Source organism: Rhinatrema bivittatum, chromosome 3, assembly GCF_901001135.1.
Source record: "Rhinatrema bivittatum chromosome 3, aRhiBiv1.1, whole genome shotgun sequence".
Lineage (NCBI taxonomy): Eukaryota > Metazoa > Chordata > Amphibia > Gymnophiona > Rhinatrematidae > Rhinatrema > Rhinatrema bivittatum.
This window is the reverse complement of record NC_042617.1, coordinates 56,159,902-56,184,665: the sequence shown is the minus strand read 5'-3', so window position 1 is coordinate 56,184,665 and position 24,764 is coordinate 56,159,902. Positions and strand designations below refer to the sequence as shown.

Genomic DNA, 24,764 nt, shown 5'->3' with positions numbered 1-24,764 from the left:
CGGCCGACTACTGGATGATTACTTTATATGACCGGTCCCCAATGAATCTATTGATGATCAGTCTTGAACGAAACAAGTTGAGTGCCTTGTTGGGGGAGAGGCGCGCCCATCTCCAGACCTAGGATTCATACTCCCACCCCAATTTCATAGAGAAACTGTTGGGGTCCCCCTAGATATTCAGCGACTGCAAATGTAACAGGTTGCCTTTGAAGTTTGTCCACTCACAGCTTCTTACATATCCAATCCCAACCTATTCTTATTTACACTAAGCGGGAGGTGTAGCCATTGGCTGAATATGTTTTCTTATATCCTGATGGGTCTGGTTCTCAATTGTTCTCAATTGTTTTCAAGTTTTTGTTCCCCATTATTGTACTTAACGGTGTTCAATTATGGTATACCTATGGTCAGTAACACTGAGTTTCCGAGATGGTGGCTTGCCCACAGAGGCATGCTTACCCATAGTTTACTAGAATCACATGCTTGAGTGCCCACAGCGATCTGGCGGTACATGCCTTGTTTATACCGGCCTGGTTCAATTGTCCTAAATGGCTGGAGTGTTTCGCTTGGTCTATCTGAAATGTTTGCCCTCTATGCAATGTTACCTTTGATATCTTTTTATCACATTTTAAACCACAAGCAATGTAGGGAAGGGAGGGAAGGGGGGTAGAGAGGGAGGGGGATGGGGATTTAGTAATGAAAATACAAAATATGAAGTATGTTCTATGTTTATTGTGGCACGAAATAATCATACCCAACTGACTTCTGAAGGGTCTTGCAGTAGATTTTGGCCTGTGTAATAATGTGCTAAGGTATTGCTCTTTACTGTCTGGATCTTTATAGAGGTGTTGTTCTTTTATCTTTTTGTATCTGTTCAATTTATGCTTCACAATAAATAAACTTAAAAAAAAAAAAAAGAAGGGAAATCAAAGTTTTAATTTTATTTAACTTTTAAAATAAAATTATTCTTATATTTTGGGCCAGTTCAAATTGTTATGGTTTGAGGGTATGTGGACCCTTGGCCCGAGGTGCGAGTTGTTACAACCCGTGGGGAGGAGCCCCACAGGTCCGCACCATCAGGAGGCGAGGCACAGGCACAGCGGGGAGCTCTGGGCACAGTAATGGAGAGATCCCCAGGGACCAGGAAGTGACCCCCGTAGAGTGACTGACAGTAAGTAGTATCTGGAGTGAAACCCTGAGGAGAGAGGCGCCAGACAGACCGCGGAGTGGTAGGCGTAGGATTAGCCGCGCTGAAGGTTCTCCGGGAGGACAGCCCCAAGGGACGGAGCTGCAGCGTAATGGTCGTAGACTTGGAGGCGCAGGCCCACCCACGAAGCAGGGAAGCCCGGGGTCAGTCTCAGCTGTTGACATAGGCAGGAACCCGGACAGCGGAGGAGTGACAGCAGTCTAGTAGAGAAGCAGGCCCGAGGAGCGGGACAGCTGACAGTCATTAAACACACCGGAGCAAGCCCCGTGAAGCGGGGACGTTCTAGGTAGTCTCTTGAGTAGAGAGCTCGGCCCGGGAGCGGGAGAGCGCAGACAGTCTTACTAGAACATAAGCATAACCCCCAGGAGCGGGGAAGGCTTGCCAAGGAACTCACAGGTTGCCACAGTGTTCCAAGGGAGACCCGAGTAGCAGAAGCCAGCAGGGCCAGTCCGAGGAGCAGGGTAGGCCAGGGGAGCAAGTCCCCATAGGAGCGCACACTGACTCCCGATGAGCGGGTTCCAGACAGGGACCAAGGGCAAGGCTCGTAGCAACGAAGTCTCAGGAACACAAGGCAGGAGTTGAGAACTCGTACAGAACTTGTTGCCAAGTCGGCTAGCTGGGGGCAAAAGTGAAGCTTAAGTACAGGAGTCTGATGACATCATCAACCAAGGACGCCCCCGAGGTTCCCGCCGAAGAGGCTTCAAAGGCAGGGCTGGCAACGCACATGCGCACCTAGGAAGGCCCGACATCGAAGTAGGAAGCAACGGTGTCCATGCCGCTGTGAGGAGTCTGAGGAACGCAGCAGTGTAGGCAGGCCCGCGCTACGAGCAGACCCGGGGAGGGCAGGAGAGCGGTGCAAGCAGTGAGAACTCGCGGTCGCAGCTTTCTACGACCGATAGGCATAACACAAATCATCTGTTAAGTGATTTTGATGACAATAGAATTGTTGTTTTGCTTCTTATTTTCTTTAAATCCACCCATGATCATTATTCATGATCTTTCAGAGTCTTAGAACCCCAGACATTTCTACCTACCAAAGGAGGTCATTTTCTAAACATTTTTCCCATAATCATAGAGGAGAAGTCCATTACCTGCTATTAAGTTCACTTAGAGAATAGCCACTGCCATTAGCAATGGTTACATGGAATAGACTTAGTTTTGGGGTACTTGCCAGGTTCTTATGGCCTGGATTGGCCACTGTTGGAAACAGGATGCTGGGCTTGATGGGCCCTTGGTCTGACCCAGTATGGCATTTTCTTATGTTCTTATGGTAGATTTTCAAAGGGGTACGCACATACGATATGCGCGTACCCCCCGAAAACCTACCCCAAACCCCACCCCTGCGCGCACCGAGCCTATTTTGCATAGGCTCGGTGGCGCGCGCAAGCCCCAGGATGCGCGTAATTCCCGGGGCTTGCATGGAGGGGCGTGTCGGGGGGCGTGCCGCGAGTGATGTGGCGTTTCGGGGGCGGGCCGCGAGTGACGCGGCGTTTCGGGGGCGGGCCCGGGGGCGTGGCGCCGGCCCGGTGGCCTGGTCAAGGCCTCTGGACCAGCCCCCGGGTCGGGTGATGGCGCGCCAGCAGCCTGCTGGCGCGCGCAGATTTACGCCTGCTTTCCACAGGCGTAAATCTGCCAACAAAGGTAGGGGGGTTTAGATAGGGCCAGGGGGGTGGGTTAGGTAGGGGAAGGGAGGGGAAGGTGAGGGGAGGCGGAAGGAAAGTTCCCTCTGAGGCCGCTCTGATTTCGGCTCGGCGCACGCAGGTTGCACAAATGTGCACCCCCTTGCGCGCGCCGATCCCGGATTTTATAAGATACGCGCGGCTACATGCATATCTTATAAAATCCAGCGTACTTTTGTTCGCGCCTGGTGCACGAACAAAAGTACGCCCGTGCGTACATTTATAAAATCTACCCCAGAATGGGAGAAAAGCCTTAGTAAATCAGACCCAAAGTGAAGTATGCCAGAGATAGGTTACATAGACACCTATCCATTAAAAACTGGTCTAAGACCACCATCTCATTTCACATGAATTGCTTCAGTGATTTTGTAGATTTTGTTAAGTGTATTTTTGTGGGTAAATTATTGATCTCAAATCGAATGTCGGTATATAAAAATAATAAATAAATAAATTTAATGTCCTACCTAGGGCACACAAACTAATTTATTTCTCTTCAGGGTCTGCTCCGGCTAACACTTCTCCCATATCCTGAGCTTTCTATCCCAGAGGTGGATTCTTTTCATGGGGGGAAACTCTCTTCTATAGCCCAGATAGTGGTATGATTTATCCCTTGTGTATGTTGGTAGCTTTGGCAACTCCTGGAAGGAGTTAATATAACAAAACAGGCAGGATCAGGTACTGGGTGTTAAATAATAATTTACTGATAAGTTAAAGGCCAATTAAAGTCTATTTTTAAATAAATGTGCAGTTACAGATGATTCGTTGTACAATTAGGGTGTTTCATTCTGGATAGGTGTCCTTTTCTTCAGCAAACTGCTTGAGCTTCCCAAGTAGTGGTGAAAATGTGCTTTAAAGCTCTTCCAACGGCTTACGCAGGATCCCTATGTCAGGTGTCACCTTTTAGCGCAGCAAAAACCATCCTAACTCATTCTCCAGATTCTCACCCAGCCCTGTATCCTGACCCCGTGGGAGGAGATCCGGATGGAGTCTCTGTGATCTCACTTGATTCCTTTAGTTGTTCTAATAAGGGTGACTCCTCGGGTTGAAAAGTCTGTGGTTCAGAAGCCTGCTATGCCAGCCTGGCTCCCAATGAGGAAGGGTGGCTTAAAAACTCCTCACAACAAAAGAGAGAATACTTTCCTTAGACAAAAATCTTTCCACACTGGTGTTCTGTTGTCACACTTGCTTGCCACATTCATGGAGTGAAAGGGCTCACTGGTCTTCAGCCCCTGCACTCTGATTCCAACCAGCAAGAATGACCTTCTTCACAAGAGCATGGTTAAACACAGTCCCTTCCAAAAACAGGATTCTTCTGGCCTTCAGTCGACTCACAGAGTCGAGCCAGTCACCGGTGCTTGCCTCGTTCAGGGAGTAAATGGGCTCACTGGTCTTCAGTCCTGGAGAGGGAGTCTCGCAGGGGTTCTAGCAAAAAGAGGTCCTTACAGTAACTAAACTTCCAGAGACCCTCTGACAGGGTGTGCACAGAAGAGACTCCCCTCATAAAACAGAAACCTGATGAGGCAGGGAGACCCCACCAGGGAGGGAATAACAGACATCCTTACTGCTCTGTGTCTGTCCCAAACTGATTTTAGCCACACCTTAAATCACAAAATGGCCGGGTTATAAAGCAACGAGCAGCCAATCCCGGCTGGGAGGAGGGCGAGGGGGATAGAAAGCTCGAGTTAAATAACTACAACGGACACTAAAGGCAGTTAGTGGCGGACTGGGGGGTTCCTGCCACAATGATTTTTTCCACACATTTTTGGAGGCCTTACATATGCAAACAGGTTTTTGTCTACTTTAGCTGTGGGTTCTTTTCAATAAATCTTTGTTCAGATTAGTCACTGAACTACTGCTTGGTTCAGACAAGATGAGTGGACCACAGCTACCACCAAGCTTAACATACTATTGAAAATTAAAATCATTCATAATTCAGGAGGCAAGCAATAGTCAGCACGATAAATATGGGGGTTATTATAAGAAATAAACTGAGCCAGTCCAAATAGTGACCCAGTCGATGTGGCAACTTTAAGTCCTTGTCTTAAAGAATTCAGAACTTCAATTCTCTATATACATTGGCACATAAGCAGGACTGACATAGACTGTCCCTTGTGTCCTGGAGCCAGCCACATAAAAAGTTCTTTTCCTACATTATCCAGTGGTATCATTATACAAATATAGACTATGACTTTCACTTGTGGAAAAATACTATCTACTAGAGATGTAATTCAGCCGAACTTTTCGGTTCGGCCTTCGTTATTGGCCACTCTCGGGCCGTCAGCTGCCAGTAAACAAAATGGCGCCAGTGGCCCTTTGCCCTTACCATGTGAAAGGGGCTATCGGTGCCATAGGAGCAATGGACGGCCGGCACCATCTTAAGAAATGGCTAACTGATAAATTGATAACTGGCACTACTGCTGACAAGTTTCAAATCTGTGTAATTCAATCCCATTTTGAGTCACATTTTCTCATATGGCAGAATATGTTAACATGCTCCACAGTTTAAATGCAGTTATATGAAAAGCATTAATCAAACCCATAAGTTTACTTGTAGTCTGCAGTTTACAGTGCAAGAAGCTAAAAATTTGCACATGATAACACAAGCATGCTGAATTAAGCATCCGAACGTACAAACATCCTTCCACTTTCAAAACTGATTTTTATCATCATGAAAAGGAAACAGACACATAACAGAGAAAGTGAAGCACTCACTACGGTGGATACATTTGTTGCTAAAATCTTTGAGCTATAAAATAGAATTAGACTGGTATTTCACTGTCTAGGAATATCATATAAAAAAAAATGCTCAAGAAAGAACAAATTAAAAATTCCAGTGCTTTTAGGAGGTTACTTCTACAACTAATTTCAGGAATAAATGAAGTATATTCTTACCCTTTTCCTCAAGTTGTATGTTAAGATCAGATTTCTGGAGAAAGAGTGAGAGAAGGCTGTATAGAATTCCAGGACCTTCTGTAAGGCATCTCGTTTGATGACATGAAGATCACAGTATGTCAGAGCCCTCACATTAGCGCAGGACTGGGCAAGAGTAGTTTCCTTCCAAAACACATCTCCAAAAACATCTCCTTTACCTAAAGAGAAAAGTTACAGATACAAAAGGTCATCATGGCAATATGTAGGAACAGACTGTAGCACCAACTGAAAAGCTCAGCCATCGTTCTCAAAGGGACAAAATGTGTTGCTGACCTCTGCAGTTAAAGCTAAAATATGTATTATAGAAACCAAGTTAAAGAATCAAGACATTAGTAATATAATCCAACAACTGAAAACATTCTACCACTTTTATATAATTATACATGGAAACACTCACTCTTTTTATAGAACTGTGATATTTAGGGTTTAAAGAATCACAGATAGCTTTTATAGAGGCCTGTTGGTCGTGAGTACCCAATACCATGTAATCATTGATCGTGTAAGCAAACTGAAAACATTTTTTATTTACTTTTTGTAATTTTGCAAATAAAATGTGTACTTATCTCAGCATGAAATGGAACCTTTTGCTGCGACTGTCTTGCCAAGATGAAACGTTAATAGTGCTGTTTTGATGACCCATCAGAGTCCTTGTGAAGCACTACGAGTGAGTCAGTTGGAGATGACTGAGGAGTTAAAGGGCCACTTAGGGAAGATAAGGCCATTGCAGAAAGACTAAATGAATTATTTGCTTCAGTGTTTACTGAGAAGGGTGTTGGGGAGATTCCTGTTCCAGAGAATAAGATGAACTGACCCAAATCACAGTGAACCTGGAAGATGTACTGCGCCAGATTGACAAACTGAAGAGTAGCAAATCACATGGACCAGTTGGTATACATCTCAGGGTTCCGAAAGAACTCAAAAATTAAATTTCAGATTTACTACAAGTAATTTGTAACCTATCATTAAAATCATCCGTTGTACCTGAAGACTGGAAGGTGGCCAATATAACCCTGATATATAAAAAGGGTTCCAGATGTGATCCAGGAAACTATACATTGATAAGCCTGACCAGTGCTGGGAAACATCATGGAAACTATTATAAAGAATAAAATCACAGAACATAAAAATAGACTTGATTTAATGGCACACAGCCAGCACGGATTTACCCAAGGGAAATCTCACAATTCTGCTACATTTTTTGAAGGAGTGAATAAGCAAGTGGATAAAGGTGAACCAGTAGATGTGGTGTATTTGGATTTTCAGAAGGTGTTTGATAAAGTCCCTCATGAGAGACTTCTAAAAAAACTAAAAGTCATGGATAGGAGGAGAAGTCCTTTTGTGGATTACAAACTGGTTAAAAGACAGGAAACAAAGACTAGGATTAAATGGTCTGTTTTTATAATGGAAAAAGGTAAACAATGGAGTGACTCAGGGATCTGTATTTGGATGGGTCCTTTTTAATATATTTATAAATGACCTGGAAAGAGGTACAACGAGTGAGGTAATCAAATTTGCACAAAATTATTCAGAGTAGTTAAATCACAAGTGGATTGTGATAAATTGCAGAATGACCTTGCAAGACTGGAAGATGGGCGTCCATATGGCAGATGAAATAAAATTTGGACAAGTACAAAGTGATGCATACAGGGAAAAATAACCCATGCTGTAGCTACATGATGTTAGGTTCCATTTTAGGAGTTACCACCCAGGAAAAAGATCTGGGCATCATAGCTGATCTTATATTGAAATTGTTGGCTCAGTGTGCTGTGGCGGTCAAAAAAAGCAAACAGAATGTTAGGAATTATTAGGAAAGGAATGACAAATAAAATGGAAGATGTCATAATGCCTCTGAATTTCTCAATGTTTAGACTGCCCGTTGAATACTGGGTGCAATTCTGGTCACTGTATCTCAAAAAAAATATAGTTGCACTGGACAGAGTACAGAGAAGGGCAATCAAAATGATAAAGGGCATGGAACAGCTTCCCTATGAGGAAAGGCTGAAGAGATTAGGGCTGTTCAGCTTGGAGAAGAGATGGCTGAGGGGGGATATGATAGAGGTCTACCAAATCACGAAATGACTTGGAACAGGTAAATGTGAAACGGTTATTTACTCTTTTGGATAATACAAGGATTAGAGAGCACTTCATGAGTTAGCAAGTAGCACATTAAAAAAAATCAGAGAAAATTCTTATTCACTCAATGTACAATTAAGCCCTAGAATTTGTTGCCAGAGGATATGGTTAAGGCAACTAGTGAAGCTGGGTTTAAAACTGTTTGGATAAATTCCTGGAGGAGAAGTTCATAAACTGTTATTAATTAGTAGGGAATAGCCACTGCTTGTTGCCAGCATTAGTAGCATGGGATGTAGTTAATGTTTGGGGACTTGCCAGGTAGTTGTGACTTGAATTGGCCACTGTTGTAGCCAGGATACTGGGCTTGACAGACTGCTTGACAGACTCTTGGTCTGACCCAGTATGGCATACCTTACGCTCTTATGAGAAGAGAAACCAATAATGTTTCTTCTTTTATGGAATCTATGAAAGCCAAGTGGAACCTTTCTTTCATTCAGGAATGGCTGATCGAGAACAAACAAGGTGCAATGAGTTATAGACTTAGAAGTTAACAGGGGTGCTAGTTTCCTGAAGTCTTTCTTTGATAGCCATTAGTGATGGCACCTTTAAGGAGGTAATTCTGTAACATTGCGCATATGTCAGCCAGCAAATATGTGCATAAGTTACACCAAACTTTGAAGCGGCTTATATGCATAATTTCATTTTGAAAACTATCCTCACCACATTACACACACAATTACACCTATTTACTAATTACATAGTTTGTGTAAGTCCCAGTCATGCCCGGACTCCTGCCCCTGGAACACCTCTCCCTTGTGCGTGTTTAGGTATGCACATATAATAGCATGTAAACATGTCACTTTATGCACGTATCGGTCTCATAATTTTCTAAAGGTCCATTTCTGTGGGTAAAGCACTATTTTACCTGCAGAAGTCCCTATGATTAAGAAATCTTTCAATTAAATTTAAAAGAACCAATGAGAAGTATTTGTTCATGGAGGACAAGTCCTAAATCAGTTAAAAGACAACAGATAGGGAACACATTGGAACAAAGTTAGCATCCATATTCAGTATGTTCAGTGAGCGATTAATAGGTGTTAAATGTAGTGAGGCCTCTGTTTAGCTTGTTCAGTCCCTAGCAGCAGGATTGGCAAATCAGAATGTAGCATTTCCTTCCTCCGTACATTCATGACCATACCCCTTAGATATGCAATACTATCACAACCATGTATCAAATTTTTTTCCTATGCCTCCTCAACATAGTAAAGCAAGTGTCCTTAAATGAACCCTACTTTAGATTGTCCTTTAGCATAAGCAGGGCGGTTCTTAAAATAGTTCTAAAGCTAGTCTGGCTCCCAGACGTTGCTGTAAAATAAAAATGATGGATTTAGAGAAATGTCAGACTAACAGACAGCAAAAGCAGCTTTGAATCAGCATAGAGTGGATTTCATGTTCAAATTTTAGAATACTGAAAGTTATATAAGATGAGAAAATATATACTGACATTCAGATTTTTTTGTTTTCAAAACAAGTTCCCACTACCTAAATTCACCTCCCCATCTGCCCAACAGACATACAGAAACAAAATAAAATTAAAAAAAAAAAAGAGAGAAAATGATTGCATATGACATCCAAAGACTTAGAGGCATTTCTGCCTGCATGTTTTCTCTCTATCATATTTGTGATCATTTCTATCATGGTTTCAGAACTGAACTAGGAAGAGCACAAAATGGAAAGAAATGACTGAATGGCTGACAGAATCACAGCTGGTGGTTCTGCATGGGTTTCCATGAATTTAGACAATGAGCTCACTGGCAGATGACATTCTTTTGTGACAGACTTAGGTGTTGTGAGCCTCTTTTATTACTATTTTTTAATTAAAATAGTATTTTAAGTCTGTAGGTGGGTGTACATCTCCAGAAACCTATTTCGATAATAAAAGCTTTCGAGCTACTGCTCCTTAGAAATTCAGAAGACAATTTTCAAAGGGATCGAAATCTGTAGGTTAGAAAGCTGTCCCCTTCAGAATGGCTAATATCCATATTTTTGTGGCTTTTTTCATTTTTGCAAATAAAATTTATTGTACAAATGATTTATCTTGCTATTGTCTTATGAAACCTTATTAACCCAATTATCCTGACATGCACTGTGTTTCCAGGTATCTCTGCATCAGGATATTAAAAGTGCATTCAATTTCCAACGGATGGCGTTCTCTTCCGTCATCTCAAATTTGAGCACCAAAAATCCCCTGATGCAGAGATACCACGTAACAAGGCGCTTGTCAGGACAATTGGGGTTATAAGATTTCAAAAGATAATAACAAGATAAGTTATTTGTGCAATAAATTTTATTTGTAAAAATGGAGAAAACCCCACTCACACACAAATATGGATGTTCAGGACCAATGATTATATTAAAAGCAATGAAGGTAGTTATGCTAGTAGTGCTTACTATGAAGCCCCTGTGATAAATTGTTTGTTATTTTGATAATTGGCTTATTATGTGCAGTACCACGGTTTAATTTGGACATTCTAATAAAAAATCATTTTATTCAAAACATGTGATATTCATTTTTATATAACCATGCCTCTTACTGACATCGCTTGTGGTAAAGTCACTCATGATAACTCTATCTACCAAGACTAACTTATTAAAATAAATCTTGTAATTCTAGATAGGTCAAGAGAGATCCTATACTTCCTTAGTATATATTGTACAATGCTTGTTCAACATCCTTATTGCCCATGCCTGTATGTATTATGTAATACTAGTGTAAATACATTTCATATTGGGCCTAATTTACTAAGGGTTTTTTTCCTCCCCATTCTTAATCAATGAGAAGAAAAGCTTAATAAATCAAGTTCATAATGTGGAATATAATTTAATATCAATAACAAAAATTCAATGCAGAAATGGATGCAGCCAGTTCAGGTTATAACACTAGTAAATTACATGGTTGAATACATATTGATTTGTAGAAAACATAAATGAAAACAAAATTGCCTTTTTTTTCCCATTTTATATTAACAAGGCTGAAACAAAAAGGTCGCCTAGAGATCTACTAAATCACAAGTTTGCCAATACCTCCTCAAGTTCACCCAGTCCTGCTCCAGTTCACATAGACCCTTCTAGAAATTCACTCTGAACTCCTACCAGTTTAACCAGACCTCCCAACCAAAAACTGAAGACAACAAAGAAGTCCGAATTCGCAAACGCAAGTCAATTAGCAAGTGTAAAAGTGTATGAGCAAGTTCGGTAATTATATGTGTGTATATCACGTACCAAAAAGCAACTACCACATGTACTTCTAAACCCTGCCCCAGAACACCCCAAGACAACCACATTTTTCCCTCGGTATAATGTACATGTTGCAGTCTGGGTAGCTGCAGTCCAGGTGTGAACCCTTGAGCCGAACTACCCTGAAGGCAGAGTAGGTCGGGAGGCGGAGCCACAGGCAAAAGGTCTTCACCCGGGAACCAGGAACCCCCCAGGAGGAGCCCGTAGGGTCCTAGAACCTTGGGACTTAGGAGCACAGTAACAGTCTCTATAGAAAGAATGCCTGGGCAAGGAGTAAACCACAGAGTCCCGTATACAGTGAGCTGGAAGGCCCGGCGAGAGCAGGGCGGTAGAAGTCCAGATAGAGTCTCTAGCTTGCAGTGAATAGAAACACTCTGAAAGCAGGCCCGGGGGCTGTAGTATGCAGTGAAGCGGAGCCGAAAGACCCGGAGCAGAGTCGGTAGCGTATTGTAGACTGAAGCAAGCTGGAAGCAGGACTGGAGTCTGTAGCGGGCAACAGAGCTGGAACGGATGGTGAGTAGGAACGGAGACGAACCCCAGACAGGCAGGCAGCCAGTAGAAGCAGAATCAGGAACAGGCAAAGGTCGGAGGCTGGCGGCAGGCAGAAGCGGAGACGGGCACACGCTGAGGTCAGTGGCAGGCGGCAGGCAGAAGAGAAGTCGGGCACACACTGAGGTCAGTGGCAGGCGGCAGGCAGAAGCGGAGTCAGGAACAAGCAGAGGTCAATGGCAGGCGGCAGGCAGAAGCAGAGTCAGGAACGAGCTGAGGTCAACCGGAACGTAGAACAGACGAAGTGCAACTAAGAACTACTAACAGTAGCGGCCCTCGTTGCAAGGCAATGAGTAGGCTGGCGAACGCCGGTTAAATCAGGCTTGGGGCGTGGCGTCGTTAAGCCAGGCGGGACCAGACTTCCGGTGGCCGTGCGTCCATAATGCGCGTTCTTGCGCGTGCGTGTGGCAGCAGAGCGATGATCTGGCAATGGCGGACGCCCTGAAGGCCTAGCGGGACCGCGGGAGCGGCGTTTCCACCACTGGAGGTGAGCACCAAGCAGAGCAGATAGAGGGGAAGTGGTGGAGACCGCAACAGTACCCCCCCTTTACGGCCCCTTTTGAGCGGACCCGGCTTTTCAGGATGGTCTCGGTGGAATTGGTGCAAGAGATCCTTGTCCAGAATATTACGGCTGGGCTCCCAGGTGTTATCCTCGTCACCACAGCCCTCCCAGGCCAGTAGATACTCCCATCTGCGGTTGTGAAATTGGATATCCAGGACGTCTCGTACTTGATATGTAGGATCATCGTCAATGGTTGTGACCGCAGGATCCGGAGGCGTACGATGATACCGGGAGAGAACTACCGGTTTGAGCAGTGAGGCGTGAAACACGTTGTGTACTTGGAAGGAAGAGGGTAGCCGAAGCCGATAGGATATCAAGCCCACACGTTCAGCGACTCGAAATGGACCACAGAACTTCGGGGCAAATCTTCGAGAGGGAAGTCGAAGGTGCAGGTTCTTCGTACTTAGCCAGACTCTATCCCCAGGCTGGAATGTGGGAGCTGGTCGATGATGATGATCGGCCGTCTGCTTAGCCCTTGCGGCCGCACAGAGAAGCTGTTTCATGCATCCACTACCCTTTCTGTAATGAGATATTTCCTTAGATTACTCCTCTGTCTACCCCTTTTTCACCTTCATCCCATGACCCCTGATTCTCGAGCCTCCTTTCCATTGAAAGAGGTCTGCTTCCTTTGAAGTTATTCCTTGGAGAAAATTAAATGTCTGAATTATATCTCCCTTTTCCCTCCTTTCCTCCGGGGTATGCATACACAAGTCATCAATATAGCGGTAATATCTGAAAAGTCTAGAATGACATAATTTTGAAAATGTTTCTTCCGGTTTTGCTATGAAAAGGCTGTCATATTGTGGTGACATCCTGGGTCCCATGGCAGTAGTTTTCTTTTGGGATGAATTTAATTAATTTTGCAGTTGTTTCCGGTGCGTACGGGTGGTCCAGGGTGAATACCTTTAGAAATCTATAACATGTAGTTATGCCATTTGCATGGGGAATGTTGCAGGATAGTGATTGTACATCCATTTTGATCAGGAGAGGGTCAGGCTGTAGCTACTCCATGTTCTTTAACTTGTTCAGAAAGTCTGTGGTGTCTCGTAGGAAGCTGTTTGTGTTGTATACTAAGGGTTTGAGGAATTCCACTATTAGTCTATAATTAATCCCTGTACCACAATTAAATTTACTTTGCATGATTAAACGATGAAACAAATCACATGAAGTCATATATAAGAACAGAAGTAAGGCTATCTGCTTTCTGTAAATAAAGTCAGCAATAAAAAAAGACACATCATAGTCTTGAGCTGTCATCATGCAAGCCAAAAACCATACCTCCTCTCGCTGAATACATTCTGAAATATCTATTTCCTTTTCGTCCTGCAGACCAGTCCACACTTGCGGGATCCCCATGCGTACCAGAATGAAGAGGCAGAGAACTATTTTCATATTTACATCACTCACACTATATATTCTGGGATAGCTGGGCAGTTCCTCAGTTCTCTGCCTCCAGCTAGGTGGTGGTAGTCTGGGATAGCTGGGAACTATAAAAAAAAAAAATTCAGAGGGACAGGAATAGGAGAGTTTAGCAGAGAAAGTCAGGACTTCCTGGACTCCGGGGGAGATCCCTCTCCTCACCTCTCCGCAGAAAAAAAAAAAAGATAGAGAGAGATTCCCCGGGCCAAGTCCTCGAGAAGCCATGGTCTGCATAGGGCGCTTCCAGGAGGGGAAGAGGCATGCTCACAGGGAATAGACAGCAAATGAGCAGAGCAGCTGAGTCTTTTCTTCCCCTCCAGTGGCATGAAGCATGGCCAGAAATGCAAACAATGCGGAACCAGAAGGCAGAGCTCCATTGCAGACTCTTTCTGCCCCCGCTGTAATGGCCTTGAGTCTCCGGAAGGCTTAACTACTTTGGAAAGGAGGTGAGGAGGGGAAGGATGGACTGCAGGCAGATGCACCGCCAATGCCAGCTCAGAGGGCGCTGCAAGAAGTGTTAGATCGGGCAGAGGGCTCGGCATGAGGAGATGCAACCGAGGTGCAGGCAGGCCCTCATATGGAGATGGAGATCCCAGGAGCTAAGAAACAGGGAAGTGTATTGCAGGAAATGGAGTTTTCCATGGAATTTATCTTGTTAATACACCAGGCCTATAAGAATATAAAAACCACAGGGGCTGCTCTAGAGGGACCTCGGGGTTAGTTCCCCCTACGGGATGGCAGCACACTCCAGGGACAAAAATACCTAGGAGAGAGGAACCCCCCCACCCTTGTCTCCACCCCCTCCCTCCTGAAGGGATGAACAGTGATTCAGAACTCCCGGAGAATTAGCAATGGAGGTGGGGGAGGGAGGGATGCAGGAGTGAGGATCTTCAGGAAAGAAGAATTGAGCCTCTTAATAGTGCAAGGAAAAGGAGGAGGAAAAGGACTTGCAAGGGGATCCAATTCTCAGAGGTATCAGGAGACCTTCAACAGATTTTCCCCTCCACCCTGCCATAAAGAAAATGATTGAGGGAGAATGGATCATACCAGGTTCCGCTCGGAATTCAAAATAACCTAATGAGCACTCTCTACCTGCTGCAGCAGACGGAGGTAGATAGGTTGCTGAAGGTGCCAAAGGTAGAGATGCCCCAGTGACTGCAGTGTTGAAGACAACTATTTCGGTAGAAGGGGGCACATTTTTGAACGATGCACAGGATAGGAAAGTAGAAGCCTTTCTGGAAAAAGCAATTGAGACAGCCAGCTTGTCTCTACAGGCACTGTGTGCGGGGGTTGTGTAACTAGAGCACTAATTAAATGGCTTCAGCAGTTCCAGGAGGAAGCTCTGGGCATAGGAGAGAGCCCGGGCAAGAATATAGCTAGAATAGAGTCAGGGACAACCTTCTTGGCAGACACGCTTTACGTTTTGATTAGGACCTCGGCCAAACAGATGGCCTCTGTGATAGTGGCAAGGAGGTTCTTGTGGCTGAGACATTTGGCAACGTATGCACCCTCAAAATCAACGCTCAGTGTCTTGCCCTTTAAAGGATACCTCCTATTTGAAGAGAAGCTAGATGCCTCAATGAAGAGTCTGGCAGACGCAAAGCCATAGAGATTTCCAGGGGATAGGACAAGGGTGGCAACAAGGCCATTCAGATTAAAAAACAAGAAATTTAGAGGATTTAGGCAGGCAAGGAAACCAGGCAACCGGGGGTGGGGGGGGGGGGGGTTTAGACCCCAAAAAAGGCAACTATTTCAAGCAGCTCAGGGTTGGGTCAGAGCTCCTAGGGGATTTAAAGAGGCTAAGCGATGGCTTGGGGACCCGCTCTGAGATTCCACCAGTGGGCAGTTGTCTAACACTGTTTTCAAGGAGTGGGTCCAAGTGACCAGGGACAGGTGGGTTCTAGAGGTTATCCACCTGGGGTACACCCTGGAGCTGGCCACCCCAGTACCAGAATTTTTCTGTTGTCACCATGCAGGTTCCAAGAAAAGGGGAAAGCAATCACAGAAACATTAGGCATGCTGATAACACTAAAAGCAATAGTTCCAGTGCCAGTCTCAGAGGGGGGGGGGGGGGCAGGTTGCTACTCCCTATATTTTGTAGTGCCCAGTGCTATATTTGAAGAGAGTAAACAGATCCCTCAGAGAATGAAGGTTCAGGATGGCGACATTGAGGTCAGTTATGGGGGCAATCAGGAAGGGGGAATTCCTGACTGCGCTGGACTTGGCAGAAGCTTATTTACACATCCCCATCAGAGAAAAGCATTGGAAATATTTTAGATTTGTGGTGCTGGGGGACCATTATTAGGTCAAAGCACTGTCTTTTGGGCTAGCTACAAAATCAAGGACCTTCACAAAAGTGATGGTGGTAGTGACAGCAGCCCTAAGGAGGGAAAGTATTCCAGTGCACCCATATTTAGACAATTCGCTGATCAGAGCCAGGTCAGAGGAGGCACGCAGGAGCTTCACCAGGAGAGTAATAGTGCTCCTCGAGGTGTTAGGATGGGTAGTGAAGAGTCCAAGAGCAATCTACAGCCATCCCAAAGGTTGGTCTAACTAGAGGCCCTGTTTGACATCGCACAGGGAAAGGTATTCTTGATACAGGAAAGAGTAGACAAGCCAAGCTTCCAGGTGATGAATCTTACAGCAGCCAGGAAGACCAAAGCGAGAGAATACCTGTAGGTGTTGTGTTCGATGGCAGCAACTATAGAGGTAGTCCCATGGGTGAAAGCTCATATGCGTCTGCTACAGAAAGCACCGCTCTCCTGATGAAACCCCACTAGTTGACGATATGGGGGATAGAAGCTCAGACTAACCTCCAAGGCCAGGGCCAGCTACGTTGATGGCTGGTATAAGACAATTTAGCAGCGGGGTCAGCCCGGTTCTGCCAGGTGGATTACACTGACAACCGATGCCAGCAGATTAGGTTGGGGAGCAGGGCAAGTATTGCAGGGCAAATGGTCAGCCAAGGAGAGAGAAGCCTCAATGAACCTGTTGAGTTGAGAGCAGTAAGACTAACGCTGAAGGACTTAGCCCCAGGGTGAGAGTGATGGCGGCAAGAGTTCTCTTGGACAGCACCACAGCCGGGGTACATGGAGTTGGAACATCTAATAAATTGGTCAGAGACAAACCTGATGGGGTTGATGGCCAGTTACATAGCAGGACGGAGAACATGCAAGTAGACTATATCAGCAGGAAGAATGGGAGCTAGTGGATGAGACATTCACAAGAGTAGTAAAAGTGTGGAGAGAGACCGAATGGGATTTGGTAGCAACACAGAGAAATGCCAAGGCAAAGAATTTTTTCAGCAGGCACCAAGAAAAGGGATCAAAAGGAATAGATGCGCTACTCCAGCCATGGCCTATAGATCAGTTGTTATTCATATTTCTGCCTTGATCCTTGATATCAAGGATACTGAGAAAACTGGCAGAATACAAGGGCTGGGTCATTCTGGCCCGGGAGACCTTGGTATTTGGATCTAGTGAAGCTAAGCAAAGAAGCACCTTTGAAACTAGGAAAAGACAGGAACCTGCTCAGGCAGGGCTCAGTAGTATTGCAAAATTCAGATCAATATTATCTTACAGCTTGGCTCTTGAGATGGACAGACTAGAGAGAAAAAAGGCTATTCAAAGGCAATAGTGGCCACCTTGTTAAGGTCTAGAAAGCATTCTACCTTTGTAGAATGCTTTCTAGACCTTTGTAGTTTGGAAGATATTTGAAAAATGGTGCAGAAGGAGAAGGGGTTTCCCAGAAGGAGCACATATAAGAGACATTTTGCAGTTTCTGCAGGATAGCCTAGAGAAAGGTTAGTCCTAAACTCCCTCAAGGTGCAAGTGGCAGCATTGACTTGTTTTAGGGGCTGAGTACAAAGAAGCTTGCTAAGGTCACCAAGAACAGTGAAATACTTATGGTCACTGAAGTGCCAGCTAACGCCCACATAGGATCTTAACGCAATGCTAAAAACCTTATCCAAGGTACCCTTTGAACTGTTGAGGGGGGCAACATTAAGAGACCTTACGCTGAAGGCGATCTTACTAGTAGCAACATACTCAGCTAGGAGGATTTCAGAAATGCAGACCTTGTCCTGCAGGGAGCCCTACTTGACAATTTACAGGAACAGAATAGTCGTCTGGTTTCTCCTGACCTTTTTTGTCTAAGCCACTGTTAGAATTTCACTCAAAATAAGAAATTGGTCTACCGGCTCTGACAAGAATGGAGGAGGGAGAGTCAGGAGGGAAACAGCACCCACTAGATTTTATTTATTTAAGAGTTTTTTTATATACCGTCATTAAGTTATTTACCATCATAACGGTTTACATAATAGATGTCCGGAGGGAGCTGTTTATGTAAGTTAAGGATCACCAATAAGTTCAGAAAGACAGATAGGATATTTGTCCTTTTAAAAGCTTTAAGAAGGGGCCTGGCAGCATCCAAATCCTCAATGCATGCTGGATTAAGGAAGCAATAGTAGCAGCACATATTGGACAGGGGAAGCAGGCCCTGAGGACATTGTGCAGTCATTCGACAAGGGCACAAGCAACCTCGTGGGCAAAGAGCAAGGCAGCAGCACCTCAGGATGTTTATAGAGCAGCAACTTGGTCCTCCTGGGATACATTCACAAAGCATTATAGGCTAGACCTGCAGGTAGAAGAGGAGTTGAAGTTTAGTGGAATGGTGTTGGGAGCCTCAGAGGCCACGTCCCACCCAAACTAGGTACTGTTTGGGTACATCTTGCAGGTGTGGACTGGTCTGCAGGATGAAAAGAAAGGTGAAATTTGTACTTAACAGACCAATCCATGTTCCCTCCCCCCAACAAAAGGTGTGGGGAACGACATAGTGGGGAGAAAGAATAAAAGATACAAAAAAAAAAGAGAAGGAGCTAAGAAATGTAGGACATCGACCTAAGAGGCTAGGGAAAGAGATTATTGAGGAACGCCCAGCTATCCCAGAATATATAGCATGAGTGACATAAAGAAATGTGAAAATAGTTCTTTGCCTCTACTTACTCATATGCAGGGGAATTTCACAGATGTGGACTGGTCTGCTAGGACTAAAGGAAAGGAAATTATCTGGTAAGTACAAATTTCACCTTACTTCCTCAACCTTACAGAAAAATTTGTCAGTTTGGATTATTTTTGGCTAATTTTAGAAGCTTCCAACATATGTTTTCTGCTGTTATATCTTTCTCACATAATTTGTTTCCATTGATTCTCAAAAGCACATATGTGCATAAAATGCTGTTTTATGCACATAAATGAACCCTTTCAGAATTACCCTGGGGGAGGAATTATGTGTGTGAAAGTATGCACAGAAGCAATTTCATATGTACTTTCATGCGTACTTCAAAGAGGGGTTCTAGGGCGGAGTTGGGATGGGGAAACCATTTACATGCATATACTAATTTTCAAAAGTATACCTATGAATGTATGCATACACATATATAGCTGCTCCCTACCACTGCTCCGACACTGCGAAAGGTTCCACAGACTCCCCCAGTTTTCAAAGTGGACTTACATGCATATGTTCACTTTGAAAATTCAGGCTGAAGTCTGTGTGTACTTTCTACATGTTGACTTCAGTCCTATATGGGTTATTATAAAATTATCCTATTCTGTGTGAGAAGAATATAACAATTAATAAAATATTGCAAAATAAATCCTTTCATATTCATTAATGGTTTACCATTCAAGATGGAATCATGGACCACATCCAGAAACCCTGATTTGACAACCAGATTTGAGGTTTAAAAAATCTTGACCAAAAACCAAAAACCTCTCAGGTGAAAGCTGTACAAATACAAAATAATAATAATAATCCATTCAAAACTAATTTAAATATATGAATGAGGCCCTCATACAAATATGCTCACTTTGTGACAACCAGTCATCAGAGAGCATGTAAATGTTATAATCATTGGTCACCCTTGATAGGATATTAGATTACATGTCACAATTAAAATGTGTCCATAACAATCTTCCATATCATACGTCCATCAAAAAATGTACTTCAAACTAAAGTTCTCATGTTAGATATCTTTATATACAAATATAAGAGAAGGAGCTGGTTGCACTCCACAATCAATATATCGTCCACAAAGGAGTGCAAAGAACAATAAAGGTCCAATTTTAATCTTCATCAAAATTATTTATTTTAAATGTTCAAAGTCGCCACTCCAACTTTCAAAAACATGCACAATCGAATGACTGTTTCAGGGTCCCCCGACACGGACCCCGTGTTTCGCCCGTAGGCTGCGTCGGGAGGGACAGTCTGTAATTACAATAAAAGCTTCAAGACAGCTGTGGAATTCATACAGCTCAAGCAGCGAGGAGGAAGCTTTTATTGTAATTACAGACTGTCCCTCCCGACGCAGCCTACGGGCGAAACACGGGGTCCGTGTCGGGGGACCCTGAAACAGTCATTCGATTGTGCATGTTTTTGAAAGTTGGAGTGGCGACTTTGAACATTTAAAATAAATAATTTTGATGAAGATTAAAATTGGACCTTTATTGTTCTTTGCACTCCTTTGTGGACGAGATATCTTTATATAACCATCACCAAATCATCTTTATATGCCTGTCACCAAGTATATTTCAAAAACGTCTCACTGGTAAAAATATTTTCAAAGGCAAGCACATAAAAAAAACCTCTACAAATAAACTGAAACAAGTATAATGGCACTCTTCCCAATACTAGTCATGCCTAATACACAGAAGCATAAATAAATTACTTGTCACTGTGAAAGAAATATGAAACGGATTCCCGACGCTGGATCCGCACATGCAAGAATATTGTTGAGCGGCATGTTGGCTCGTGACAACCTTCCTTGTAAGCTCCCCTGAAGCAGAAGCTCTTCGAAACGCAGATCAGTGTCAGGAATCCGTTTCATATTCCTTTCACAGAGATATGAAAGATAAGTGATTTAAATATGCTTCTGTGCATTAAGCACTACTAGTATTTGGAAGAGTGTCATTATACATGTTTCAATTTTTTTGTGGAGTTTTTTCTCATGTGCTTGCTTTTGAAAATATTTTTACTAGCGAGACAAGTTTTTGAAATATACTTGGTGATGACATATAAAGATGATTTGGTGATGGTCATGTAGGGCTCCTGTTAGTCCCCTACTAGGATTTAGTTATAGGAGTATACCAATGGTGCAGGTAGAGACATAGAAATATCTTCTGGGTTTGAAGCTTCCCCATGTGGGAGCTAGTAATGGAGTGTTCCTCTGGCTTACAGAGCATGGCCACCATTTTACTGTGTTGAGTCTTTGCTTTTGCAGAGACAACATGTCTTAGCTGTTTTCAGGGTTTTTTTCTATTAATTGAGTTATGTCTCCATTTGGATGGCAGTTTTTCTCCATTCTCCCAGTCATCTATTTAATCTTTAATTAAATTATTTAAATTTGGAGTGCCCAGTCACTTGGGACTCAGTTAAGCCACTTTTAGTTTCCTCTATAATTAAATGGGAGAGGTTCCCTTCATGAAAGAAGGACCTGAGATCACTAAGATCCAAGAAGAGGATGACTTCCAGCCATCATGAGAGGCAGAAAGAGAAAGGGGAGAGAACCCATCCAGGCCCAACTGGAGGTTAGGAGAAGAGGAGTAAGACACTGTAAAAAGGAGAGAGGGAAGAAAGCTACAAGAAGGAGATAGGAGATAAATGAAAGTATATGTAAAGGGGCAGATTTTAAAACCTATGCGCGCGGCCTACTTTTGTGTGCACTCCCTGCGCGCATGTTATAAAATCAGGGGTCGGCACATGCAAGGGGGGTGCACGCTAGTGCAACTTGTGCGCACCGAGCCCCGTTCCTTTCCCTTCCCCCACTTTTCCCTCCCTTCCCCTACCTGTCCCGCCCCCCCAGCCCTAAAGAACCCCCTCTGTACCTTTGTTGTAGAAGTTATGCCTGCCAGAGGCAGGCGTAACTTGTGCACACCAGCCAACTGCCGGTGCGCGATCCCCCGGCCTAGCAGCCCTGCAGAGGCCTCTGGCCACGCCCCCTCCCCGCCCATTTTTTCAAGCCCCGGGACTTACACGCGTCCCGGGGCTTTACGCACACCACCGGGCCTTTTGAAAATAGGCCCGGCGCACGTAGGGCTTTTAAAATCTGCCCCAAAATGAATTCCATCTTTGAACTTCACCTAAACTGGAAGGTAAACCCTTAATGTATCCAATGGGAGGGAAGGAGTCAAGTAACATAAAGAACTGATTCCGTTAGATTTAACATCTGATTTTGACTGTATGAAGTCACAAACTTACTAAAAAGCACTTATACCACTTGAAAGTGGAGTACACAGCTGTAAAGACTTTAAATCATCACTTTACACATTATCAGTAAAAAGAAATGTTGAAAACCACAATTACCTCTCATGTATTTCATTGAGAAGTGACTTTGATGCTCATCTAGGTTTTTATCAGTGCTGTGTGCAAAAGACTTTAAATTGGGGAAATACTAAAAGCAACGAGAAGGACCTTGAAAGGAAACTTTTCCCCATGCAGGAAATCCTGGAAATACATCTTTTGGTATAATAAAAGTGATCTATTTAAAATAAAAATGTGACATATGGCCTCTGGAACTAGTATCTGGGTTCATCTTAGGGGTTTACAGTTATATAAAGATATCTAATGTGAACATTTTATTTTGAAGCATATTTTTTGATTAACATATAATGATTCTAGAAGATTGGTATAAACATATTTTAATTACAACACCTAATCTAATAACCTATCAAGGGTGACCAATGATTATAATGTTTTCATGCTCTCTGATGACTGGTTGTCACAAAGTGAGCATATTGGTATGAGGGTCTCACATTATATATTTAAATTAGTTCTGGGTGGAATATTATTATTTTGTATTGAAAGAAGCTTGACCCAATATTTCAGTCTTCAGTGGGCTTCTATTATGAGAAAGCTCAGAGGATTTAGAAATGCCTTGTCTATAGGAATAACACTTAAATCAAACTGGAAGTGCGGCACTAGATATAGTTTGCTTGTGTAATAAGCTAAAGACTTTATTCAGTAAAGACTGGATTTAAATTCTGGTTGCTGTCATGTGTCTCTTGCACAGTGTGAAGATGCATGACGCAATAGCAGAACTGATGGGCAACGTTTGGGGGCTGCAGTAGCAGCCACCGCACTACAAACGTCCCACTTTAAATCACTTTGTTTTCATAGCTATCTTGCGTAAAAATAAACAGCTGCAAAGTACTGATTATCACCAGGGCTTTGGTGTTTGTATTTTAAGCTTTGTTTTTTGTTTTTGTTTTAAGATGTTTGAATCACTTTGTGTCTACATCTGACAGGACACTGAGCTGGTAACTTTGAGCTCTGCATTACTACTGGGCTTTGGGAGGAAGGTTTAGACTGGGAACGCATAGAAAAGCTACAGCCACTCTTACAAGGGTGGCTCAAAGGCAGAACTCCACCCTCCTATTCTGTACTCCAGCAGTTCAAGGCCAGTCAGAAGTCTTTTATATTCTATGGGAATGAGGAATGGCGGAAGGATGAGAGCAATGGGCTGAGAACTAGGATTACTAGGGTTCAAATCTGCTTCTCTCACTGACCATCCCTTAGGCAAATCACTTTATCTCCCATTGCCTCAGGTGTCCACTTACATTGTTTACTCTTTGGAGAAGGTGCTTATTGTAGCAGAATACGTATCATCACTGTACAGTGCTGTGTACACCTAGTAACACTATAAAGATGATAAGCAATGTAAACCATGTTTCATACTCATTCTGGCTATGAGGGCACAACTGGGAGCTGTGGGATCATGGTACATCCTATGGAGTTCTTCAAGGCCCTTAGGGCAGAGAATTCTCTCTTTACCACCAATAATAAATCACAATATAGCACTATTGGGGATTGTTCCAAAACTAAACGTTTAGGGGCGGATCTTCAAAACTCCGCGAATAGCTTACTTTTGTTTGCGCTCCAGGCGCAAACAAAAGTAAGCTGGATTTTAGTAGATACGCGCGGAGCCGCGCGTATCTACTAAAAAACCTGGGTCGGCGCGCGCAAGGCTATCAATTTTGTATAGCCGGCGCGCGCCGAGCCGCGCGGCCTACCCCCGTTCCCTCCGAGGCCGCTCCAAATCGGAGCGGCCTCGGAGGGAATCCTCTAACACCCTCCCCTAACCTTCCCCTCCCTTCCTCTACCTAACCCCCCCGCCTGGCCCTGTCTAACCCCCCCCTTACCTTTGTTGGGGGATTTACGCCTCCCTCTGGGAGGCGTAAATCCCCGCGCGCCAGCGGGCCTCCTCCGCGCCGGGCCGCGACCTGGGGGCGGGTACAGAGGGCGCGGCCATGCCCCCGGACCGCCCAGGGCCGTAGCCACGCCCCCGTACCCGCCCCCAAAACGCTGCCGACATGCCCCCAAAACGGCGCGCCGACAGGGACCGCCCCCGACACGCCCCCCTCGGAGAACCCCGGGACTTACGCGAGTCCCGGGGCTCTGCGCGCGCCGGTGGGCCTATGTAAAATAGGCGCACCGGCGCGCAGGGCCCTGCTCGCGTAAATCCGGGCGGATTTACGCGAGCAGGGCTCTGAAAATCCGCCCCTTACTGAGGTACTTGTGCAATGGTAATGATTTGATAAAATGTACATTGTCTTCTGACAACATCCTTCGTAGAACAAAAAGGTCAAAACAGATGCACCAACCCCCCCCCCCTCCCCCCCATCCCAGGTGAGGCCACAACCATGGAGGTGCAGGGCCGGAGGTGCTCCGGCCCTGCACCTCTCCCTATCCCTATCCGGGATAGGGAGAGGTGCAGGGCCGGTGCTCTGTGTGAACAATTACTGTGCTGTTCCCCCCCCTCCCCCCCCCCAATTAATTCAGTCTCTGTCCCGGGCCATCAAAAAAAGCCCAGCTCCCTCCAGCAATCTTATTTTTAAAATCTGACACCCTGCCCCAATAGAACCCATGGTCAAAGGAAGGGTATTAGGTACTCTAGGCAAACCTTACAGCCTTGCAGAAACACACACCCTCTACAGATGCACACACACACAATTCAATTATGGATTTATAATAGATTTTACATGAAAAAAGCACATTC

The 24,764-nt window shown here is 44.3% G+C and overlaps 1 protein-coding gene across 1 annotated transcript in view; it reads right to left on the bottom strand.

The window, feature by feature from the left end:
- Positions 1–24,764, bottom strand: part of KCNH1 (potassium voltage-gated channel subfamily H member 1) — a 734,951-nt gene that overhangs the window by 255,985 nt on the left and 454,202 nt on the right. Inside the window, exon 14 of the mRNA XM_029593284.1 lies at positions 5,776–5,972. Coding sequence (XP_029449144.1) covers positions 5,776–5,972 — 197 coding nt within the window. The remainder of the gene's footprint in view (positions 1–5,775; positions 5,973–24,764) is intronic.